The sequence below is a fragment of the Brachyistius frenatus genome, unplaced genomic scaffold, assembly GCF_029030835.1.
Source record: "Brachyistius frenatus isolate BFR_SWC_R1_liver_20210118 unplaced genomic scaffold, ASM2903083v1 Contig_434, whole genome shotgun sequence".
NCBI classification, from domain to species: Eukaryota; Metazoa; Chordata; class Actinopteri; family Embiotocidae; genus Brachyistius; species Brachyistius frenatus.
The window spans coordinates 139,300-151,779 of record NW_027211033.1 but is presented as its reverse complement, the minus strand read 5'-3'; the positions used below and the strand labels follow the sequence as shown (position 1 = coordinate 151,779).

The window sequence follows — 12,480 nt, the reverse complement described above, 5'->3', positions numbered from 1 at the left end:
AACGAGTCGATCTGCAGAGATACAGCAGTGAATCCTCTGATAGCTCCTCAGGAGGACACGGAGGGACGACACCTCCCCTCCTGCTGCCCCGCTATAAGACTGCAGGTCTGCTGCAGCCGGTCCACTCGGACAGGATGACCTCCTCACGCTGCCCCCCCGCCTCACCTCTCACCCTCAAGGTAAGACTGCAGATCTCCTTCAGCTGAAATGATTTAATTTGAACTGAAGCGTCTGGTTTCAGATCTTGTTTCTCTTCTCTGTGTCTTCAGTCAGTAAAACTTTTTGAATATGTTTTGAACTAAGTTCTCGGTTTCTCATTTCAATCTGATTGTGTGGATCCTAAAAATCATCATATTGATCTGATTCATGGTGCACAGACGTTTAGTTGAACACATGGAGAATAAAGTTTCCAACCATGAACAGATGATGAGTGTTAAAGCTGGTCATCAGTGTAAAGAAACAGAATAACAGATGACTGAGCTGGATGTTTCAGGTGGTTCAAAGGACAGAGAACTAAATACTAAATGATAATTCTATCCAGTAAAATCTTGTAAAATCTTGTGTTTTTAAATTTGTGAATCTGATGTTTGTTCAAGAGTTGAAGGACACAAGAACAGATTACTGTCATCAGCTAGATCAGTATAACCCTGCTCAAAATAATTATAATAATAATAATAATAATAATAACAAACTTTATATGTATAGCACCTTTCACACAAGAAATGCAGTTTCGCAGTGCTTCACGGCAAGAAAATGACATGCAGTTTCACATAAGAAACAATATAAAGGAACATTTAAAAATATAGAAAAGAAATGAAATGCATAAAATTAAACACAAATAGAGTTCAAATCTAGAATATATAAATATGATTTTAAAAGTGCCGTAGTTCAAGTGCAAGAGAGCTTCAGCAGAAGCAAGTTAAAGGCTAAAGTGAAGAGATGTTATGACCTTTCTTTTAAAAGGATTTACGGAGCTAGCTTCCCTGATATGATGACATAAAATTACATTTCCTGGGTCCTAGTGAAGAAACAATGAACAATTTCAACTTAAAATACAAAAATATTGATGTTAGTAAAAAAATTTATTAAGAATTTAAACTTAAAATACACAAATATTAATGTTAGTATTAAAAATAATAATAATGAGAAAAAAAAATCAATGCAAGTAAATGAAAAAGAGGGATTCCTTTTCCAGGAGCGTCCAGAGTGTGTTTAGATTTTTGTCTTTTTCAACATTTTCAACATGTTTTCAAAAAATTAAAATGCTCAAATATCAATCAAATTGTCAAACTGCTGCAACATTTAAGGACTTCATCAGATTGTTTCTATGTTGACCAAACAGAAAGCTTTTTCACAACTCTGCCAGAAATGCAGAACTTATTAGTATCTAATTATTGGGTTGATTTGTCAGAAACATGGTGACAGGATACAAATGTGTGAGAGTTTGCTGCCGTCACTGTTTAAAAGGAGAAATCACTGCTAAATACAGTTTATCTGCTGAACTGAACAGGACGTCTGACACCATGATTACGTTTGAGATGAGAGAACACTTCATCAGGAGACTTCCTACTGTATCTTCAACCCTTCAGTGAACATGATCTCTTCCATCCCATAAAATCATCAATGTTATTCTGTCCAACGTCACTTTTTTAGGTTTTTATCCTCAAACTGTCACATTTATGAAGTTTAACTAAGAGAATATAAGCATTAGTCAAAGATGTCTCCAATTCATTTTTTAATGGATCAGTTTCATGTTAAAATAATTTTAATATGAATTTTATGAAATAATATAGTTATCATTTTGTCCTCGAGCTGTCGAAACAATTCAAAGAATTAAACCTGAGTGTGATCAGTGAGATGTCTGCATACATGACTAAAATCTTTTAATTTAAATTTAGCCGGTGCAGAGTCACCTGATATTATTATTATTATTATTATTAATAATTACATTCATTACAGGCTCTGTCACATTTAGCTTCATCTGACAGGTGAAGATGTGGATTTAAAGGTTTTTTGTGCCTTAATGAGAAATATAACAGTAAAGATAAGTGGAGAATAACGCATAGTAAAAGCTCCCAGTTGAATAAGACCAGGAAGTTACAGCTCGTGTTTTCTGATGATGGAGGACAAACAGACCAACAGACAAACAGACTAATAGATAACCAGACCAACAGACAACAAGACCAACAGACAAACAGACGAACAGAGAAACAAACCAACAGACCAACAGACCAACAGACCTACAGACTGCCAGACCAAAAGATAACCAGACCAACAGACCACCAGACCAACAGAGAAAAAGACCAACAGACCAACAGACCTACAGCCCTATAGACCTGCAGACAACCAGACCAACAGACAAACAGACCAGCAGACTTACAGACAACCAAACCAACAAACAACCAGACCAATAGACAAACAGAAAACCAGACCAACAGACAAGCAGACAAACAGGCCAACAGACAACCAGACCAGCAGACAACCAGACCAACAGACAAACAGACAACCAGACCAGCAGAAGTACAGACCAACAGACAAACAGACATCCAGACTAATAGACATCCAGACCAACAGCCAACCAGACCATCAGACAAACAGACCTACAGACATCCAGTCCAAAAGACCAACAGAGAAACAGACCAACAGAAAAACAGACAAACAGACCAACAGAAAAACTGAAATCCAGACCAATAGACCAACATTACAACAGACAAGCAGGTCAACAAGCAACCAGACTAAAAGACCAACTGACATCCAGACCAATAGACCAACATTCCAACAGACGAGACCAACAGACCAAAAACAATCAGACCAACAGACAACGAGACCAACAGACTAACAGACCAAAAGGCCAACAGACATTCAGATCAAAAGACAACCAGACCAACAGAGAAACAGACAACCAGACCAGCAGAAGTCCAGACCAACAGACAACCAGACCAACAGATCATCAGACTTACAGACTTACAGACAACCAAACCAACAAACAACCAGACCAATAAACAAACAGAAAACCAGACCAACAGACAACCGGACAAACAGGCCAACAGACAACCAGACCAACAGACAACCAGACATCCAGACTAATAGACATCCAGACCAACAGCCAACCAGACCATCAGACAAACAGACATCCAGTCCAAAAGACCAACAGAGAGACAGACCAACAGAAAAACAGACAAACAGACCAACAGAAAAACTGAAATCCAGACCAATAGACCAACATTACAACAGACAAGCAGGCCAACAAGCAACCAGACAAAAAGACCAATTGACATCCAGACCAATAGACCAACATTCCAACAGACGAGACCAACAGACCAAAAACAATCAGACCAACAGACAACCAGACCAACAGACTAACAGACCAAAAGGCCAACAGACATCCAGATCAAAAGACAACCAGACCAACAGAGAAACAGACAACCAGACCAGCAGAAGTCCAGACCAACAGACAAACAGACATCCAGACTAATAGACAACCATACAAACAGACCAACAGACAACCAGACCAACAGATCAACAGATCAACAGATCCACAGACTTACAGACAACCAAACCAACAAACAACCAGACCAATAAACAAACAGAAAACCAGACCAACAGACAACCGGACAAACAGGCCAACAGACAACTAGACCAACAGACAACCAGACATCCACACTAATAGACATCCAGACCAACAGCCAACCAGACCATCAGACAAACAGACCTACAGACATCCAGTCCAAAAGACCAACAGAGAAACAGACCAACAGAAAAACAGACAAACAGACCAACAGAAAAACTGAAATCCAGACCAATAGACCAACATTACAACAGACAAGCAGGCCAACAAGCAACCAGACAAAAAGACCAACTGACATCCAGACCAATAGACCAACATTCCAACAGACGAGACCAACAGACCAAAAACAATCAGACCAACAGACAACCAGACCAACAGACTAACAGACCAAAAGGCCAACAGACATCCAGACCAACAGAGAAACAGAGAAACAGACCAACTGACAACCAGACCAACATACCAACAGACCAACAACAACAAAAAAAACCAATAGACAAACAGTCAACCAGAACAACAACCAGACCAAAAGACCAACCGAGGAACAGAGAAACAGACCAACAGACAATCAGACCAATGGACAACCAGACCAACAGACCAACAGACAAAATGACCAACTGACATCCATACCAATAGACAAACAGACAACCAGAACAACTGACAACCAGACCTAAAGGTAGCCAGACCAAAATACCAGAAAAAGCAGACCAACAGACAACCAGACCAAAAGACAAACAGACAAAAAGACCAACTGACAACCAGACCAAAAGGTAACAAGACCAAAAGACCAGAAAAAGCAAACCAACAGACAACCAGACCAAAAGACCAACAAAAACCAGACCAACAGACAACCAGACCAACAGACCAACAGACAACCAGACCAACAAACAACCAGACCAACATTCAAACAGACAACCAGACCAATAGACCAACAGACCGACAGACCAACAAACAACCAGACCAATAGACAAACAGACAACCAGAACAATGACCAGACCAACAGACCAACCGAGGAACAGAGAAACACAGAAACAGACCAACATAAAACCAGACCAACAGACCAAAAGACAAACAGACAAACAGACCACTGACAACCAGATGAACAGGTAACCAGACCAACTGGCAACCAGAACAACAGACAAACAGACAACCAGACCAACAGACCAACAAACAACCAGACCAATAGACAACCAGACAACCAGAACAACGATCAGACCAATGGACCAACCGAGGAACAGAGAAACAGACCAACAGCCAACAAGACCAACAGACCAAAAGACCAACAGACCAACAGACCAACAGACCAACTGACAACCAGACCAACAGGTAACCAGACCAACAAACCCCAAAAAGAGAACCAACAGATAATCAAACCAACAGACAACCAGACCAACAGACCAACAGACCAATGGACAACCAGACCAACAGACCAACAGACAAAATGACTAACTGACATCCATACCAATAGACAAACAGACAACCAGAACAACTGACAACCAGACCAAAAGGTAACCAGACCAAAATACCAGAAAAAGCACACCAACAGACATCCAGACCAAAGGACAAACAGACAAAAAGACCAACTGACAACCAGACCAAAAGACCAGAAAAAGCAGACCAACAGACAACCAGACCAACAAAAACCAGACCAACAGACTACCAGACCAACAGACTAACAGACCAACAGACCAACCAACAACCAGACCAGCACACCAACAGACAACCAGACCAACAAACAACCAGACCAACATTCAAACAGACAACCAGACCAATAGACCAACAGACCAACAGACCAACAAACAACCAGACCAATAGACAAACAGACAACCAGAACAACGACCAGACCAACAGACCAACCGAGGAACAGAGAAACACAGAAACAGACCAACAGAAAACCAGACCAACAGACTAACAGACCAAAAGACAAACAGACAAACAGACCAACTGACAACCAGATGAACAGGTAACCAGACCAAAAGACCAACTGACATCCAGACCAATTGACCAACATTCCAACAGACAACCAGACCAACTGGCAACCAGAACAACAGACAACCAGACAACCAGAACAACAGACCAATAGAGAAACAGAGAAACAGACGAACCGACAACCAGACCAACAGACCAACAAACAACCAGACCAATAGACAAACAGACAACCAGAACAATGACCAGACCAATAGATCAACCGAGGAACAGAGAAACAGACCAACAGACCAACAGCCAACCAGACCAACAGACCAAAAGACCTACAGACCAACAGACAACCAGACCAACAGACCAACAGACAATTAAACCAACAGACAACCAGACCAAAAGACCAAAAACAACCAGACCAACAAACAACCAGACTAACAGACCAACAGACAACCAGACAACCAGACCAACAAACCACCAGACCAATCGATAAACAGACAGCCAGACCAACAGACCAAAAGACAACCAGACAACCAGACCAACAGACAACCAGTTCAACAGACAAACAGACCAACACACAAACAGACCAACAGACAACCAGACCAACAGACCAACAGATCAACAGATCAACCGAAAACCAGACCAACAGATCAACAGACAACCAGACCAACAGATCAACAGACAACCAGACAACCAGACCAACAGACCAACAGACAACCAGACCAACAGACCAACAGATCAACAGACAACCAGACCAACAGAACAACAGACATCCAAACCAACAGATAACCAGACCATCAGACAAAACAGACCAACAGACAACCAGACCAACAGACAAAAGACCAACAGACATACAGACCAACAGATAACCAGAACACCAGACAAACAGACAACTATACCAACAGACAAACAGACAAACAGACCAACAGACAACCAGTCCAACAGACAAACAGACAAATAGACCAACAGACCAACAACTCTGCTTCTGTTAAATCAGTATTTACTATATTTAATCTGAATCAAACAGGAGCTGTTTGAATCAATCAGATCAGAAGCTTCTTCGTGTTCGAATAAGACTTAATTAATGTTACTGTGACAGGTTGAGGCTCAGCTGACTGATGAAAACTCATTACAGTTTTAGGTAAACATGCAATAAACAAAACAAGGAGCAACAGTAACTGTGTCACAGTTCATCAGGACTGAATGATCCTGTCCTCTGAGGATGATGATGGTTGCATCTTATATCACACCTGACTCCCCCTGTGTTTTAATCTCAGAACCTCAAAGTTCTGTTCATGGTCTAGATGTCGTTGTTGACCGGTTTCCCTCTCGTCTTCAGGTTCTGTGTGTTCGGATCTGCATGTTCTACTGCAGCGTGTGTCTGGCAGGATGGCCGCTCTCCTCCGAGGCAGCGCGACTCCGCTGTGGCTCCGACCTCCTCAGTGACCTCATATTCGTGTGCGGGGATCGAGGGATCTATTTGGGTGAGTCTACCGGGAGGTTCTCCGTCTCAAGACTTGGAAATCCTCTTTAAAATATGTTTATTTATACTAGAGAGGGATATTATCTAACTCAGAGAAGTTCACCTTCATGTGCAGGATGACTAGATTTCATCAACACAAATGTGGGACCATGTGGGACACGTTACTGATGCTGAGGTCGTCTAAACTGTTCATGTCTGTCCAACTCAGAACTTAAAAACAGATAATATCACAATGCAGATTAAGGTTCGGACTAAATAAAATATGTCTTATTTGATCTGGTTTACCCCTCTGTGAATCGGCATCTTAACGTGGTGGAGGGGTTTGAGTGGCTCAGTGATCCTGGGAGCTATGTTGCCAGAGTGCTGGAAAGGACTCCGACCGTTTGTCGAACCTCAGATTCAAGAGGAACAGTGTGGATTCTGTCCTCGTTGTGGAACAGTGGACCAGATCTTTACCCTCACAGGACTACTGGAGGGGTACTGGGAGTTTTCCCATCCAGTCTACATGTGTTTTGTGGACTTGGAGAAGGCTTTCGACCGGGTCCCCCGGAGGTTTTTGTGAGGGGTGCTGCGAGAGTACGGGGTGCTGGACCCGTTGCAATGGGGCATCCGGACTCTGTACAACCGCAGTAGGAGATGCGTTTGTATTCTCGGCAATAAGTCAGACTCGTTTACAGTGGGTGTTGGCCTTCACCAGAGCTGCCCTTTGTCACTGATCTTGTTTGTGACCTTCATGGACAGGATATCTAGGTGCAGCCGGGGGTCTCCAGATCGCATCTTTGATGTTTGCAGATGATGTGGTCCTGTTGGCCTCTTCGGACCGTGACCTCCAGCACTCACTGGGGCGGTTTGCAGGCGAGTGTGAAGCGGCGGGGACGAGGGTTAGCACATCCAAATCTGAGGCCATGGTTCTCGGCCAGAAACCGGTGGATTGCTCCCTGCAGGTGGGGACGGAGTGCCTGCCTCAAGCGAAGGAGTTTAAGTATCTTGGGGTCTTGTTCACGACTGATGGGAAGATGGAGCGGGAGATTGACCGCCGGATCAGTGCGGTTGCAGCAGTTCAACAGGCGCTGCACCGGACCGTGTTGGTGAAGAGGAGCTGAGCCGGAAGGCGAAGCTCTCAGTTTACCGGGCAATCTATGTTCCGACTCTCACCGATGGTCAGCAGCTCTCTGGGTCGTGACCGAAAGAACGAGGTCACGGCTACAAGCGGCCGAAATGAGTTTCCTCCGTAGGAGGCCGGGCTCAGCCTTAGAGATCGGGGAAGGAGCTCGGACATCAGGAGGGAACTTAAAGTTGAGACGCTACTCCTTCACCTCGAAAGGAGTCAGCTGAGGTGGTTCAGCATCTGATCAGGATCCTCCTGGGCGCCTCCCTCTGGAGGTTTTCCGGGCACGCCATACTGGCAGGAGACCCCGGGGAAGACCCAGGACATCTGGAGGATTATATCTCCCGCTGGCCTGGGAACGCCTCAGGATCCCCCAGCATGAGCTGGAAAATGTTGCGGGGGAGAGGGAAGTCTGGGTCTACTTGCTTGGCCTGCTGCCACCGTGACCCGACCCCGGATAAGCGGAAGATGATGGATGGATGGATGGATGATCTGGTTTACTACCACAGTCTGCATACCTGTGTGGTTGGGAGTTATTTCAACTTCTGTTTCTTGATCTGTCTGTCAATCATCTTTTGGTTTCTGCGGATCTTTAGCTGCATTTCTAGATTTCAGAAAAGTGTCTGTAGGATATCGTCTCAATATGTGGCATGCAGGCATCAACCATCAGTGATGTCATCGTCCATCAGTGATGTCATCGTTGGTTTGTGAACGTTATGAATCCTCCAGTTCAGATTCTGTCCGTCACCATCTTTACTAGTTCGGAGCGGTTTGGAGCAGGAAGTGACCATATTTGGACGACCTGGGGGAGGAGCCAGAGGTGGATCTGACCGATCTGATCGGAAACCTGACGATACTACGTCCCGCCCACCGATAGCTGTAACCTGACTGCACCACAGGCCTGTCAATCAAACAGACACGCCCCCAAAAACAGGTGTTCTTGAATCTTCTTTCCTAATGAATGAGGGATTATTTTCAGATGGACCTCCAGAAAACTAATAAGAAGGAGTGACTTTAGCTAACAACACCGAGATAACTGATGGACACATTTTATTCACTTTGGATTTGATGAGAGAAGTTGAATGGGAGTCTATGGAGCCGGAGGCTTTTTGGAGCCGACCTCTAGTGGCACTCGCTGGTATTGCAGCTGAAGACACTTCTGGATCAGAACCATTTTTCAGACCTGAAGCTACGAACACGTTTATATTCAGTCTGTGGTCGCAGAACATGCAACAACAATGTTGTACAGTCCCACATAAAATGGGACACCTGGTCATCCTAACAATGTGTCAAGTAAGCATATATTCATACCAGTACCTTCATGTCACTGTTAATTTAAAACATCACGAAACATGAGGAAAAATACAAAAGAGAAGTAAAATCCCAATTTGTATATAAATGCAGATCTGCTCAGATAAAAGGGACTCAAAGATTCTCTGTTGACATTTTAAATGATTATTTCTTAACCAACATAAGTTCATGCAACTGGTGTCTGAGTGGATCTGCATGTGATGTCACTGCCATCATATGAAACACTGAGCAGGTTAACAGCCCACAACAACAGGAACACTTCATGTTTATTTATCTCCATGACGACGAGTCACAACTTTCTTCAGGTCTGGAGCTCTTAGATGGAAAAAGGTATTTCTGTTTCATACAATAATGTGTGAATAATGTCTGATCGTCCTGGATGCTACAGTGCAGAGTGTGAAGCTGATCATGATCACAATAGAATCTCTCCCACTGCACTCACATAATCACCCAGCAGCCCTTTCACCTGGTGACTTTTCCCCCGTTGTGACCAAGGCCGCCTCCTGCAGTGATATGAGACTGATGCTGATCCGCTCTGCAGTGTGCGATAGCATTATTGTTGAAACGTGTTTTATCTGAGAGCTGCAGTAACAACAGAAGGAGCAGCGAGTCTCTGAGAAGGACGCTGGAGTTTAACTAGACAACACTGAAAAGCCTGCACATACAGGAAGTTAATAATCCATTTCATTTAGTCACTAATTACATGATTCATATGGTGTTGGTGTTAGCTTCAGCATGCTAACACGCTAACAATAACAATGCTAACATTACATAATGTTTAGCAGGTCATTTTTACCATTTTAGTTTGTAACATTTGCAAATTGAGACTTATGGGGAACGTATTAGTTTTGCACCAAAGAACTGGACCAGCTGATGATAGTGAGACAGGAACCTCAGAGGATCAGCAGTTATCCTTGGTTTTCTCAGACTTTTGCACTCAGATATGTAATATGTGATCATTTTCGCTCAATAAACAAATGACAGAGTATACTATTTTCATATTTTTATGTCATTTGCTTAATTTGGTTCTCTTTATTTACTTTTAGGAGTTGAAAATCAGATGTTTTAGGTCATATTTAGAATATTGTAAATGGTTCACAAACTTTCAAACACTGCTGTTTGTTGACAGCTACGAACCCGTCAGGAGACTTTACGGTTCTCAGAAGATAAATCGAATTATTTTGACGGTGTCCTATATGTTAAAATATGTGATCCTGAAATGTAATGACTGTAAAAGTGCATCAAATTTATTTGTGGCTTCAATACTTGTGGCGAGTTTTTATGTTTTAATGTGAGGAAGATGCTGAGACTGAAATGTGTGATGCCTGTGTGTCCCTGCAGGTAAAGGCTCGTGGTCGGGCTACGGCGCTCGGCCCAGAGGGAAGGGCATCGTGGATCAGTGCTGCCGGTCAGCCGGCTGTGAACTTCAGCATCTGGAGATGTACTGCGCCAAACCGAAGAGCCAGCGGACCACCACGGCTTCAACAGCAGCCACAACCTCAGCCGCTGAGACCACTACGCAGAGAGACATGGTAGGAAGGTCGTCACCCAATATTCACACGATTCATTAGATCAGAAGAGATTTACACTGACACGTGAAGAACTGAGTATGAAGCCCGTTAATATTCTGACCCTTATGAGGATTCAAATGTTCACTTGTTATTCAGTCGGATTGAGAAAGTTGTGGATTATTTAAATGTTGATTTTAGAAGCCTAAATTTGTCCTGCTGTTAAACTGTTAACTCAGTTTATTAAAATGGACGGACAGCCGAACATTATAATCCTCATGAAGGGAGGGTTTATTTCAGGGCTGCAGAATTATACTTTAATACTTCATCTGACAGGTTTTATGAGTTTATCTCAGTAAGAACATAAAATGTTCCAGTGATGTTTTCAGCAATAAGTTTTGTTTTATTTCATTTATTCCTATATTTGTGTAAAAGCAGAATCAAATTCTTCAAAAAAAATTCTAGAAATAATTATGATGTTTAAAAAAAATTATAATTCTGGGAACATAAAACTGCAACTAAAATCATTTTACGAATTGAGGCCGAATATTTTGGCAGTGTTTTGAAAAATATTTTAAAATGTTAACAAAATATGTTTTGTATAATTTTGGAGAATCTTATTCTACCTTGAAAAACTTTCTGAAAACTGAAAGGCTGTAACCAGCAAATATATTTTTAATTAAAAATTAATGATTTCTATTTATTACATAATTAATAATCAATTAATAAAATGTCAGAAATTAGTAAAAGAAAAAGTCATCATAATTCCCTGGAGTTAAATTTTTTTAATGATTTTCCTTGTCTGCAGCCGTCATAAAAAAAGAAGCCCAAAGAAATTAATTAAAAACGGTGAAATCTCATAAATATTCACATCTGAGAAGCTGTGAGCAGAGAACTTATTGTAAAAAAGACTTTAAAAAAATCAGTTATCAAAATAATAACTGATCAGATGATGAACTGATCATTTCAGCTCTGGGTTTTTGGGGAAATCATGAAACTTTCATGTACATTAGGGGTTCATTTGGGGCCATAAAACATAAATGAACCATGAATAAACTCCTTATTGTTATTTCTGTTTTTTAGCTTCAGGCCGTGTTCCAGAGGAGACTTGTGGAGAACCTCGGAGCTCCTGACAGTCCAAAGAGGGAATCCTACAGAAAGAGAAACCAGACGTCTGTTCAACGGAAAAATAAAGTGTCATCGTCACGCAGGAGGACGAACAAACAGAAAAGTACCAGCCGGCCTCCCTCCACCTCGAGGAGTCCTCTTTAAACAATCACAGGATTTACATCCGGACCTGGAACCTCATGAAAAACTGAGTATTTATAGTTCCTGAATTAAACCTAGCAAATCCGTAAGGTTGATGCCGACCACAAGAAGTTCTCTTGCTAACTAGGGATCACGGTGTTTGAAAACCACTCCGAAGCAACAGATTAGAGTGAAACAAAGAGTTTCCAGCTGATATAACTGACTGGCAGCCATGTTGGAGATCCTCATCTGCAGGAAAACCACCTCAGGTCATCGTTCTGTAACATCCACCAACAACTCTAACTATGTTTAAACATGTGCACTGGGTGAGTGCATGTCT

At 42.3% G+C, this 12,480-nt stretch overlaps 1 protein-coding gene across 1 annotated transcript; it reads left to right on the top strand.

Annotated features, from left to right (window-relative positions):
• The first annotated feature begins 98 nt into the window (after nt 1-98).
• On the top strand, nt 99-12,164 carry igf3 (insulin-like growth factor 3). Its single transcript, XM_069725616.1, has 4 exons — nt 99-179; nt 6,822-6,966; nt 10,726-10,916; nt 11,976-12,164. The coding sequence occupies exons 1-4, from the start codon at nt 135-137 to the stop codon at nt 12,162-12,164; spliced, it is 570 nt and encodes a 189-aa protein (XP_069581717.1). The 5' UTR covers nt 99-134.
• Nucleotides 12,165-12,480: the final 316 nt, after the last annotated feature.